This window comes from Heliangelus exortis, chromosome Z (genome assembly GCF_036169615.1).
Source record: "Heliangelus exortis chromosome Z, bHelExo1.hap1, whole genome shotgun sequence".
In the NCBI taxonomy this organism is placed as follows: Eukaryota; Metazoa; Chordata; class Aves; order Apodiformes; family Trochilidae; genus Heliangelus; species Heliangelus exortis.
In genome coordinates, this window is record NC_092454.1 from 54,466,315 (window position 1) to 54,480,097 (window position 13,783).

Here is a 13,783-nt window from a genome sequence, read left to right on the forward strand (position 1 = left end):
AAATGTTCATCAGGCTGGAGCACCTCCCCCATGAAGACAGGCTGAGGAAGTTGGGGTTGTTCAGCCTGGAGTACAGGAGGCTCTGAGGTGACCTTACAGCAACTTTCCAATACCTGAAGGGGGCCTACAAGAAAGCTGGGGGAGGCCTCTTGAGTGGGCGTGTAGTGAGAGGACAAGGGGAAATTGGTTAAAACTTGAAAAGGGAAGACTTAGGTTGTGCCTTAGGAAAAAATTTCTTCCTGTGAGGGTGGCGAGACACTGGAACAGGTTGCCAAAGGAAGTTGTGGCTGGCTCCTCCCTGGAAATGTTCAAGGCCAAGTTGGATGGGGCCCTGAGCAACCTGGTTTAGTGGTAGGTGTCCCTGGCCATGCAGGGGGGTGGGAACTCAGTGATCTTTAGGTCCCTTCCAACCATTCTGTAATTCTATGAAAGGAACCCACATTTCAAGAAACATACATTAGAGAAACAGTATACTTCTTAATGGAATAATAGCATTTAGGCTTTGTGTCTCTAGTTCAGACAATAAATTTGTCCCTTTAAGACTGACTTGCTGAGAGATTTTCATGTTGAAGCCAGAGCTGTTGAAGTTTTAACTGCAAATGAAATCTGTATGCAGTGACCTGGTGCTTTCAGACTCTGCTTCCCCTTTGCTATTTAATGTCAGTACATGACTTTTCTAAACAACCTCAATCATCCAGCTGTCTTGCTCATAAACATAGCTATACCTGCAAAATTTTTCTTCTACATGGTTATCTGTCTTGGGAGAGAGAGGATGCCAATGATGCTACATAAGAAGGATAGACTGAGAAAGCCTGCTATAGCCTTCCTTCATATCTTTGAACCTTCCCATTTTCCCAATTATGGTATCTGCTTGAAATCGCAGAAGGAGGGTTTCACTGCTAGTGTCAGATTTGCTTTTGCTCCCAAGAAAGAATATTTAAAATGGCTTTGTCAACATGCTCCTGATCAGTTTTCTAGTCAACTATGCAAATGCTGATCCTTGTATTTGGCCTATGTTCCCATCAAAGAGCAAAACAGACTATGTCCGGCTGTTCTGCAACATTTGGTATCTACTTGAAAAATCAATTGAAGTCACCTTCTGCTACTACAAAGAAAAGAAGCAACAATATTTTCCCTCAAAAACTGTTCATATGTTATTATTCCTGTTTTCAATCAAAGATCTGTTGCACTTCCAAGTTTATCTCAACAGGAATGCAGGCAGTATTACTGCTAAATCTCTGCACTAGAATAAATGCATTCATTGCACAAGTATGCAAAATGGTAAATCTGAAAAAAAAAACAACCAACCCTATCAGAAGACAGCTGAATACTCATTTTGTCAGGTTCAAATTACTACCTAGGGCACAGAGAAAGAACCTCAAAATTGCTAACCTGATCTTTACATATAAACTGGGTATTCAAAGGAATCCTGCATTTATTGTCAGCATGGAAAATGCCACAGGAAATATTTTTAAATCATGTTAAATAAATGCAATATTTGTATTAGACATCTCTTTTCAAAACATCAGTTCATCAGCTGAAAACAGTATGTCAGAACAGCTTTCCTCTCTTAATACCAAAGCAGGGAGAAAGGCAGTGTTTCAAGTCATGGCAGAACCAGCTTAATATATCTAGGGATTGAGGGGCCATTGCCCTTGAGGTTTCATTCAGGTTTGTATCGAGGCATGTTATGTTTTAAATTCAAATTCTGGTAAATCTTTGATGTGGTCAATCAAGAATGCACACAGCTATCAATTGTTGGCTCATTATTAAGTGGAACCTCTAACTTAAAAAAGTTCAAAACAGACACATACCCAGATTAAATATGTGACTGCTACAATTTTTTCCCTAATTTTATGAAAACAGATTCACAGAGTATTATGCTGAAATCCTGATTTACTATATGGTTTACTGAACGCATGATTTTTATGGCCACCACCTTCCTATACTCCAGCAGGTAAGAAAGGACTGTATCTTTCCAATCCTTAAAAAAACCCAGAGATTCAATTTATATTGTATTTATCTTCAGACTTGCAAACTTGATTTTCAGGCCTCATAAAACTTACAAGTGAGGTGATTTAAATGCTGGGAAAATCTTTCCACTGGGATGGGTGCTGTATTTTGTGTCACAGTAAAATACATTAGAACAGTAGAAACACTGCTTAAATTACTCTGAAGCAAGACAACTGCTGACATTACATGAAATTAAGTTTTGTTTGATGCAAAAGTACATGAAGACTGCATTATTCTTGTAAGTGATGCCCCATCTTCATCACAGAAGGAGAAATGAAGCACAGAAAGAAATTTCACAGTATTTACATGTTCTTTTAATTTTCAGGTAGGAAAGACTGTTCTCTACTTCAAGCCCTTAGGGTTCTACATTCTGGATTTGACCACTGCACAAGCTGAAAAGCATTCCCTTGAAATATTATACTAGATTGAGATTTCCTCTTTCCCCTTTTTCTTCCTGTAAAATGGCAGTTCTTTCACTAGAAAGAAAGAGTATGCTACACCTGAGGGTCTGCAATTACAGAACATACTCAATGCCCTCACAGAAGGGAAGGGGCTAGGAATGCTGCCAAATGAATCATTTGTGTTCAGTAAACCCAAGTCCCCAGGCAGCACAGAAGGGAAGCAGCAAGCTCTAGCAATGGTTGGACAGCAATTATCTTCTGACTGACTTGTCCCCTGAGAAGGGTTGCTGCTTCCTATGGGCTTGAATTCATGGCATTGTTGAAAGACTGCCAAAGCTTGCCCAGGTCCCAGACTACTGCTCATTCTGCTCTTCCATCTGGGCACCAGCTACACAGCCAGGGAGACTGGGAAAGCATCACATAGGAATATATCGTTCTGGAAGCTATAGTCAAAGCCCAAGTGGTGTTCTACCCAGTCATGCCAGTTAGAAGGGCATAAGAAGCTGACAGATCCTGCAGGTCAGCCTGTGAACTGGTTGTTGGCAGCAGGGATTTGGCTTCTATTACCACAGAATTCTCTCTGAGAATCAAGGACTGCTTGGAAGACATGAGATCCACCTGACTACTAGGGTAGGCAGAAACACCTTTGCCAACAGGCTGGCCAACCTAGTAGTAACAGTTTTAATCCAGGAACAACAGAAGAGGGAAAAACACAACAAAACATCAAGTAACGAAGTAGTGGACTCTGTTGGCAAGAAAGGAGTATGAGATCATGTGAACAACAAGTAACTCATAGTTAGCAAAACAAGGCAGAAGCAGGGTCACACCAAGCATATGTGGAGACTCAGAGTGTGCTGCCCCAGAGGCACATGAATGTTCAGAATCATAGAATCTTTCAGCTTGGAAAAGACCCTTGGGATCATTGAGTCCAACCATCAACCCTCTACAAGGTTCTCCCCTAAATCATATCCCCCAACACCACATCTAAATGACCCTTAAACACATCCAAGAATGACTCAACTACCTCCCTTGGTGCTTCAGGTCTTTCAGGTATTGGGCTGCACAGAATGTCTGAGCCTGTTGCAAACACCAGAGGAAAGCAGATGCATGCTGTGACCAGGTGAGTGACCTGCTCAGTCTAGTGGTAGAACTCAGAGGAGGTTGAGAGATTGAGGTGTATTTGGGAATATGAAAGGGAGACTGGAGCCACAACCTGGCTGTTGTGGCCAGGTGTTAAGGCAAAGGCAGCAGGGGGAGGTGCCACAAGAAGCAGAAGACCCCCTGCTCTCCAGACACCAGGCAGGAGGGAACTAAAGAGATGGGGGTGAATGCAAACAGGTCCCTCCTTTGGGTGGCAGGCAAGTCTCTTCCTGGCCTCCCCCACCTTCCCAGGTGCCCCTGCACAACAGATATGGGGTGCTGGAACTGGAGGACCTGTGTAATGAGGATGTTGATAGAAGGCCATCCAGGGAGCTGTCAAGGCAAACAGTCTCTCACACATTAGGACTGCTCCTTTAAAAAATACAAGGAGCATAACTGTCAGAGGGCATTCTGTCCTGAGGGGAAGAGAGGGCCCAGTGTGCCAGCCAGACCCATCCCACAGGGAAGTCTGCTGGGGCTCGGGTCAGCAGTGTCACAAGGAAGGTCCCAGCTCTGGTCAGACACTCAGATTACTGCCCAGTACTGGTCATGCAGGTGGGCAGTGACAAGGTTACCAAGAGAAGTCCTAAGACAATAAAAGGGGACTTCAGGGTGCTGGGCCAAATGGTTGAGGCATCAGGAGCACAGGTGGTGTTTCCCTCAGTTACTCTGGTGGCAGGGAAAGCTGAAGGAATAAGAAATCACACCTGAACAACACGTGGCTTAGAGGCTGGTGCCACAGGTTGAATTTTGGGTTCTTAGATCATAAGGACGTTTACACGGCACCAGACCTGCTGGCGTGGGGATGAAGCAGAATTATCCACAAGAGAGAAAAGAATTTTTGGCCAAGAGTTGGCAGGGCCCCTTGAGAGGGCTTTAAATTAGGTTTGAGGGGGTGAAGGGATAACAAGAGGTCCACTACAGATGAGCCTAGGGGTGGCATGGCAATGCTAGGAGTGAAACCAATAGCTCAGCACAAGTGCATCTACAACAATGCACACAGCATGGGCAATAAACAGGAGGAGCTGGAAGACACTGTGCAGCAGGACAGCTATGATGTATTGGCCATCACATAAACATGGTGGAACAACTCTCATGACTGCAATGCTGCAATGGATGGCTATAAGCTCTTCAGAAGGGATAGACAGAGAAGGAGAGGTGGTGGGGTTGCTCTGCATGCTAAGAAGTGTTTCAACGGCATGGAGCTTGATGATAGTAATGATAACAGAGAGTGTCTACATTTAAGGATGAGGGTGAAGGCAAATAAGGAGGATATCCTGTTAGGTGTCTGTTATAGACTGCCCAACCAGAACAAGGAAGCAGAGGAAGCATTCTACAAGCAGCTGGCTGAGGTCTTGCAATCACTCACCCTCATTCTGATGGGGAACTTCAACCTACCAGATGTCTGCTGGAAGTATAATAGAGACAGGCTAGGAGGTTCCTCAAGTATGGAAGATAACTTTCTGACACAACTGGTAAGTGAGCCTATGAGAGGAGGTGCCTTGCTAGATCTTCTGTTACAGAGAGGAACTCGTGGGAGATGTAGTGGTTGTGGCTTAGCAACCACAAAATGGTCAAGTTCTCTGTCCTAGGTGAAGCAAGGAGAGGGTTAACAAAACCTCCACCATGGACTTCTAGAGGCCAGACTTCAGCCTGTTCAGGACACTAGCTGAGAGAGTGCCTTGGGAGGCAGTCCTAAAGGACAAGGGGGCCCAGGAAAACTGGACATTGTTCAAGAAGGAAATCTTAAAAGGGCAGGAGCAGGCTGCCCCCATGTGCTATAGGACAAAATGGCAGGGAAGATGACAAACCTGTTAGAACAGGTAGCTTTTAGTCGGGGAAAAAATGAGTTTACCTATTTGGAAGATCACAGAATCATAGCTGGAAATGCCAAGTTGGAAAGGACCCATCAGGATCATCAAATCTAACTCCATCCCTTCATAGGGCACCCCCAGGAGCACAACATGTTCCCGAGTGTGGCATCCAAACACTTCTTGAACTCAGTCAGGCTTGGTGCTGTGACCACTTCCCTGGGGAGCCTGTTCCACTGCTCAACTGTCCTCCGAGTGAAAAACCTTTTGCTGGTATCTAACCTGAACTTTCCCTGATTCAGCTTCATACCATTACCCTGAGTCCTGTCTTCAGTCATAGGAGTGAAGAAATCAGTTCCAGTCCCACCTCTTCTTATCATGAGGAAGCCATGGACTGCAATGAGGTCACCCCTCAGCCTCTTTTTCTCCTAACTGAGCACTCCAAGTGACCTCAGACACTCCTCATAAGTCATCCTTTCCAGACCCTTCACCATCCTTGTTTCTTTCCTTTGGATGCTCTCCAATTGATCTTGATGTCTTTAGAGGGAGGCAGGATCTCAGGATGAGTACAGGGACCTAGTTAGGTCATGTAGAGAAAAATATTAGGAAGGCAAAAGCCCAGCTGGAGCTCAATCTGGCTGCTGCCATGAAGGAAAACAAAAAAAGTTTTTACAAAAACATCAATAACAAAAAGAGAGCCAGTGAGAACCTCCATCCCTCACTGGATGTTGGGGAAACCAAGGATGAGAAAAAGGCTGAAATACTTAATGCCTTCTTTGCCTCCATCTTCATTAGTCAGACCAGCCACCCCCAGGATATTCAGCCCCCTGAGCTGGAAGATGAGGACAGAGAGCAGCACAGCCACCCCATAATCCATGAGGAAGCAGTTAATGACCTGTTGTGGCATCAGGACTCTCACATGTCTATGGTGTGGGATAGGATCCACTCGAGTATTGAGGAGGCTGGCAAAGGAGGTAGCCAAACCTCTCTCGATCATCTACCAACAGTCTTAGTTAACATCAGAGGTCTCAGATGACTGGAGACTTGCCAGCATGGCACCCATCTACAAGAAGGGCCAAAAGGAGGATCCAGAAAACTACAGGCCTCTCAGCCTGACCTTGGTGCCCAGAAAATTGTGGAGTGGTTCATCTTGAGTGCACTCACACAGTAAGTGCAGGACAGCACTCAAGGTGCAGCCTCACCAGTTCTGGGCCCCTCATTACAAGAAAGACACTAAGGTGCTGGAGGGAGTTCAGAGAAGGGCAACCAAGCCAGTGAAGGGTCTGGAGCACAAGTCCTTCAAGGAGAGGCTGAGGGAACTGGGAATGTTTAGTTTGAAGAAGAGGAGGCTGAGCTTACTGTTCTTTACAGGTGCATGAAAGGAGGTTGTAGGGAGGTGGGTGCTGCCCTCTTTTCTCATGTGAACAATGACAGGACTACAGGAAATGGCCTGAAGTTGCACCATGGCAGGTTTAGACTAGATCGGAGGAAGAATTGCTTTACTGAGAGAGCAGTTAGGCATTGGAATGGGCTGCCCAGGGAAGCGGTGGAATCACCATCCCTGGAAGTATTTAAAACCCATGTAGATGAGACACTTCAGGACATGCTCTAGCAGGTGATACAGATATTGATACATGTATTTTATTCAGAAGGATGTGATGTTGACAGTTGGATGCAGTGATCTTAGAGGTGTTTTCAACTTGGACAGTTCTGTGATATGCAGTAAATAAGTAAAGGTCTACAGAAAACTCCTACAGGGATTGTCAGGAATCACCAACACTGGATGCACATGTGAAGTGCCTGTGCCAAATGCATGAAGCATGGAGAACAGACAGAAGGACACAGAGCTCTGTGTACAGTTACTAGGCCACAGTCTCACTGGGATCATGTAGACATGGTAGGATAGCTCACACAACAAGGTTAGTGCCACAAATAAGTACTTCTTTGAGAACAAGCTGGGAAGGCAGTGACAGGGAGAACAGCAGGAATACATGAGCTCTGCTTTGGGATGGATGATGAGCCAGCTGAGAGATTAGGGGTGAGGATGACCAGGACGAGCAGGCAGACCAACACAGGTGACATTGTTATAGGTGCCTGCTACAGAGTGCCTGATCCAAATAATATCATAATGGACAAACTGATGAAGTTTGGATAAGTGGATAGTGAGGGGGGATGAAAAACTGCTGAACTTCCAGGTTTATGTACAGTAGCATGAAGTCCACTAGTAACACACCCAATACTGTTAAACATCTTTTACTGTGATCTAGATTCTGGAAGAGAGTGCAAGTTTTCAGATCACACAAAATTGGAAGGAGTGTTTGATACACCTGATAGTTGTGCTGTCATCTGGAAAGTCCTCGACTGGAGGAGAAATGGGCAGAGAGGAACTGTACTCTTTTCAACAAAGGTAACTGCAAACCCCATGCACCAGAAGATGCTGAGGGTCACCTAGTTGGAAAGTAGCTTTGCAGAGAAGAAGCTTGGTAGAAACCAAGCTGAACACATTCCATCAATGTGTCTTTGTGGCAAAGACCAACCATATCCTGGGCTGCACTGGGGTAAGCATTGCCAGCAGTCCAAGAGAGGTACTACTCTGATGATACCGCATTTGAAATGCTATGTCTTGAGCTCCCCAGTATGAGAGACCTGGACCAACAAGGAAGCTCAGCAAAGGGCAATTAAGACGATTAACAGACTGGAGCATCTGTCATACAAGGTGAGACTGAGCTGTGTCTGTTTAGAGTCAAGAAGAGAAGGCTCAGTAGGATCTTACCAATCCTGTGTATAAATAACCAATGGCTCCTTCTTCTTTATAACCTCACATAATCTTCTCAGTGGTGTCCAGTGAACAGACAAGAGACAGTGAGCATAAATTGAAACACAAGTACTTCCATGTGAACAGAAAGAAAAAAATGGTCTCTGCTGCTTTTGTTGTTTCAGAAGTTATGAGGGCAACTGAATATTGGCACCAGCAATCCAGAGGAGCTGTAGATTCTCCATCCTTCCATACAGACCGGACACAATCCTGGGCAACCTGGCCTAGCAGACTCAGTGAGCTGGATCAAGAACTCCAGAAGTACCTTTCAGTCTCAACTACTCTATGGTTCTTTGAGGTAAACCAGAAGAACTCTGATACAAAGATGTCTGTATTCATTCTGTACTTATCCAGAAACAAACTACACAAGAAATATTTTATTCTGGTACCCTCTTCACGTCAAAAGGAATAAAGCGTACTCCTTTTAAAAAAAATAGGTCTGTAGGAACTGCTGTACTCAATTTGAAGACATTGGTAAATGCTGATTAAGTTTCCAATGATTGATAAAAAGTTGCATTTCTGTGAAAACAGGTAATTCTGCATAGCACTACATTTCAAACATGTATCTGTAGTCCCTAGAAACATCCTAGACTACACAAAGAAGCTGAACTACTGCATTTGAATTCCAAGTCTAAAAAGACAGAAACATTCTCTAGTGTACCGGCTATTATTCCTTCACATACTTACAAAAGCTTAATAACTGCAAACAACTAAACTGACAGTTCTGTTCAGTTTATCATAGCAGTTTTATTGCATGAAACTAGTTCTAACATTACTGATATCCTGACTATGGTTCCAAACAATGGTTAGTGACAATACTTTACCTAGCACTTATTCCAGCTTTTTAAAGTTTGAATTTGTAAGCTTAATTTTAATCCAACTTTCTTTCCAGTTAATCCAAATGTGAATAAATACATCCCTAAAACAAAACTTTATTTTTTGCATTTAAAATAGTTATCTGAAAACTACAGAGAAAAACCCCATGTAAGTCATGTTTCAGATTACCATACTGCCCACGCATAGGAAAATCCACATCCTTATAGAATATGAGCCAAGTTTGAACTAAAATACACTTAAATACAGAAAAAAATATAGTTAATAAAACTGTGTGCTCATTAAATAATCGGTATCTTACATTTTTTGAAGAACCTGGGCCATCACAACCCCACTCGTTAAATCTTCCACGGTCTGGCATGGTGCCTCTACATTAAATGTCTGGATCTGTGAGAGAAAGGAAAAGGTTATCTTCTGTTAATTCAATGGCAAGGGATTTTCAGAATTAAAAAAAAAAAAAAAAAGCTAACAAGTAGCAAATAGAACACAGTAAACCCCAAGCATTTACATGTAGGAATTGAGAAGCTTCAGATATACGAATAATCTAGGAAATAAACTACTGACAGGGCTCAGCTTGTTTTCACAAACTCCACTACAAATAGCAACAGTACACTCCCCAACATGCAAGTTTTCCACACTGTTTTCTGATTTGGGAAATTACTGGCCCTTCTGTTCTCCCATTCAACTACTTTGTATATTCAAGTACACCCTCTTAAGAGATATATTGAAGAAGTTCACCTTTTAGAAGTAAAACTGATCACACCAAACTCTCAAAGGCTCCTCAGAACCAGAAAATCAAACGTGTAAGAACATACATACTCCAAACATAACTATTCCCTATTATCAGATGAAACAGGAGAGCTCCTTCGGCTCAGTGGATCTATGCACTGCTAGTTTACCAATTATTTCAGGTTGTGTTATTAACACAGTGACACACAATAAGGTCCATGTAACAGGAAGCTTCTAGTTCTTCAGATGGAAGCTAAAATTAAAAAATGCTGCTATTGTGAAGGGGAATGTTAAGGACCACAGGACTGAGCTGTTTGATGACAAGGATTTACTACTAAAGATGAGTTAGTTTATAACAAATACCCCATCAGATTGCACACTGAACACAATTTACTGTAACCAATCTGAGGTTAACTTGCTGAGGATGCTGTGTAATATTCTAGGCCACATAGGAGCAAGAATAATCTCTTAGCAAAAAACACTCATCAATACACACAGCTTTTGTATGGTTTCCATTCATCAACTTCATTTTCATGCACCTAGCACACAGGCTACCTGAAACCCTCCCCTTACTGTATCAGCAAATGTACAAATGCAGACAGCAAAACTCTTCTCCCTTCCTCCACTGGTGGGATTGCTTCCTGCTTCAGCAATCTTTCCAAAGTTACTTAATCATTTACTTTAATTTAAAGATTAGTTTTAAAGGGTAAAGTAAGGATAAGTTTTGTGAAAACAGTTTTGATGACACATTATTTGGAGGGTACCTGCCAAATTCACTGTGCTATTATCCTCTGACTAGAGGAGGTTTGGGGTTATTTGTAGGAAGCACTACTTGTATGCACCACAGATACATCTACAAGGGGACTTGCAGTTTCAGGCTACATAAATGTTAAATATATCAGCCATTCTTTTCTGAACATAATGTACAACCATTCATGCTTTAGTAGCATTTAGTAGCACTCATGCTGGTCCAAGCCATTTCCCAACAAACGCCCTCTAGACAAATATATTATATTTCACATAACAGTGGGAAATTTTGCAGATCATTTTTTTGAGGAGGATGTCAAAATATCAAGAACACAATATCCAGATGCGGTCGTCAAAGAATCACAACAAGATAATACAAGATGCCACAAGATTACAAAGGAATCAGCTAAGACCTTCAAAGATGAATCACCCCCTGACCAGGGTGATGGGAGAGGGGGAGGTGGGGGTTACATGAGGGTAACCTGAATTAACCCAGTACTAGTTAGCATGCTAAAAATCACACCCCTGCGAGGACCTGCTTAGCCACTAATCAGAGCATATGCAGAAGGTCATTAGTTATATAACCAAAAGAAAAATAATGAAAGAGTGTTGTGCAACTTTTTCTTTGCTGTAACCTGTATAAGAACCTGCAATCCATCTAGAGGGATGTGCTAGCTATGCTAGCTCACCTGACACTTCCTTTCTGGAAGTTGTCTCTCAACTCTCTGTGCTCTTTGGCTCCTGTGCACCTGGCATGAACCTGAAACCTGACTGTTGGATGACACACAGTACCCTCAGAACATCACAGAAGCACTCTACCAGCCATTTAACATCAATTTGGAGAACAAGCAGCTAGGTAAATATTCCTTTCTTTACTTTTACTCTAGAAGGAAAAAAACCTAGCATTCAATTTGGAACAAAACTAGCAATAATGTCCATGAAGAGCCAAAAAAATGAACTCTCAGAGGGTGTCGGCTGAGTAAGTTTGAAAGTAACTGACGGAGTCATGAAGGATGTCCATGTTCCAAGAGCACAAGAACAAATTAACTGTGTGCATTCAAAATAAAGTGAGTTCCACAGTCCAGATTAAGCATTTTCCTATAACTTGGAAACTACCAGAAGCTTGGAGCTACCCAGAAAACACAGTTTGTCCCAACCTCACCAGAGAATAAAAAATCCATCACAGACTTCCAAGGCACTAGGTGAAAATCAGAGTTAGTGGTGGTGGGGGAAAAGCCCACACATGAAAAACAACACATTATAAAGAAGGCATTTAGCTACAGTATTTGAATTGATGCAATTCTGTTGTAGGAATACAGACAATTCTGACTTCGAATACATGAATTCAGCAACACATTAAACAGGAAATCATACTTTCTAGCAAAAAAACCTGCTATGACATCTTGTATGCTTATGCTTCAAGAAGTTTAAAATTCTATATGCATAAAATTCTCATGCACAGACAAGAAGAAGTTGTTTCTAATTTTGCATGTTATACCTTTAAACAACAAAAATTTAAATCCACGTGCTGCACAATAGCAAAAATAAAATCATTTAAGAACTTCTACTATTATGATTTTTTCAAAACTAGACAAACTGCAATGCCCTTTTCAAATACGCAATACTTCACGCAGAGTGCAAATTAATAATTTTTAAATAATTTTGTATATGGAACATCTTCTTGACCAAATAAAAGTGCACGTAGGAGATATCTACATACACTGGCAGAAGGTTGCTAAGATTACTTCCATGACACAGAGAAACAAGATGCATACCCCCTACAGATTTGTAACTGATTTTATCAAAATACCACCCCCCAAGATTATACATGAGAAAAGGTCAAAACTGTCATTAAGGTTCAGGTAAACAGTTTGATGTATCCTTTTCCCCAGCCACACATGCAAGATTGCCACCAAGGACAATAATGTTTTCACAGTTGAATGACCAAGAACATAAAGAAAGAATAAAACTAATTATATGCCTTGTTTCTTCACGTAGACTTAGATTCTGTAATAAATATTTTTGCTTGCATAGGAAAGGAATATTCAGCATAATATTTCAGTTAACGTGTCATATTTATGATAAAAAACATCTGTTCAACTCTTAGAACAGAACATCTACAACATTTTAATATCCTTCACAGATATAAAGGTAAGAAATTTTTTTCCACAAAAACCTGCATAAAACAACTTTAAAAATTTGTCAGTTAACCACCTACAGTCTCAGATAGGTCCACAAAATAGTTAAACACTCTCAGAAACAAAGCAAAGTCTATTTTCCAGAAGGGAGAAAAATTATAAGAATGTGGCAATGCAGAATTAGAGTCCAGCTGTGGAGACAAAGAATCAGATAATTTTTTGTGTGTGTGAGTACGTGTGTCTGAACAGCTATTAAACAACAGCTGTTAAAACAATGCCCTTCCTGTGCACTGTGGGGTGTTTCCATCTGGAAGACTTTCCTCTCATCCTGCTGGAACTGCTCCTGCTTCTTGAGTCTTTGAAATACTGTCTCTATTGACAGTTTCCCAACCCCAAAACTGTATTTAAATTCCTATTTCCTGTTATTATTATTTTTTTCCAGTTCTTGGACCACTGTATGGAGCCCTGATACCACGCTCAAGGGACAGGATGCCATACTGCAGGACTTGGACAAGCTCAAGAAGTGGGCAAATGTGAATGTCATGAGGTTTAACAAGGCTGACTGAAAGGTCCTGCATATCATCCCTGGCAACCCCCATTATCACTACAGGCTGGGAGATGAAGAGATTGAAAGTAGCCCCATGTAGAAGGACTTGAGGGTACTGGTGAATGAGAAGCTCAGTGTGAGCCAGCAGGAAGCAGCCCATAAGCAGCCCAGAAAGCCAGCCATATCCTGGATTGCATCAAAAGGCCAGTCAGCAGGTTGAGGGAGCTGATTTTCCCCCTCTACTGAGCTCTTGTGAGACCCCAGCTGGAGTACTGTGTCCAGTTCTGGAGCTGTTAACACAAGAAGGACATGGAGCTGTTGGAGCAACACCAGAGGAGGGCCCTGAAGAAGAACAGAGGGCTGTAGCAGCTTTCCTATGAAGACACACTGAAAGAGTTGGGGCTGTTGAGCCTGAGAAAGAGAAGGCATCAGGGAGACCTTATAGCAGCCCTTCAATACTCAGAGGAAAAGTGAGGATGGATGTTTTAGTAGGGCCTGTAGCAACAAGACAAGGGATAATGGCTTAAAAACAAAAGAGAATAGATCCAGGCTAGATATATGGAAGTTTTTTATAGTGAGGGTGATGAAATGCTAGAACAGATTGCCCA

The 13,783-nt window shown here is 42.3% G+C and overlaps 1 protein-coding gene across 5 annotated transcripts in view; it reads right to left on the reverse strand.

Moving 5' to 3' along the window:
* HOOK3 (hook microtubule tethering protein 3) overlaps positions 1–13,783 on the reverse strand; it is a 95,521-nt gene that overhangs the window by 70,345 nt on the left and 11,393 nt on the right. For 4 of the 5 annotated variants that reach the window (XM_071730296.1, XM_071730295.1, XM_071730297.1 and 1 more), the window contains exon 2: positions 9,316–9,401. In XM_071730296.1, the coding sequence (XP_071586397.1) occupies positions 9,316–9,401 (86 nt within the window). Of the gene's footprint in view, positions 1–9,315; positions 9,402–13,783 lie in introns of those variants that run through there. The other variant, XM_071730299.1, reaches the window with a different exon arrangement.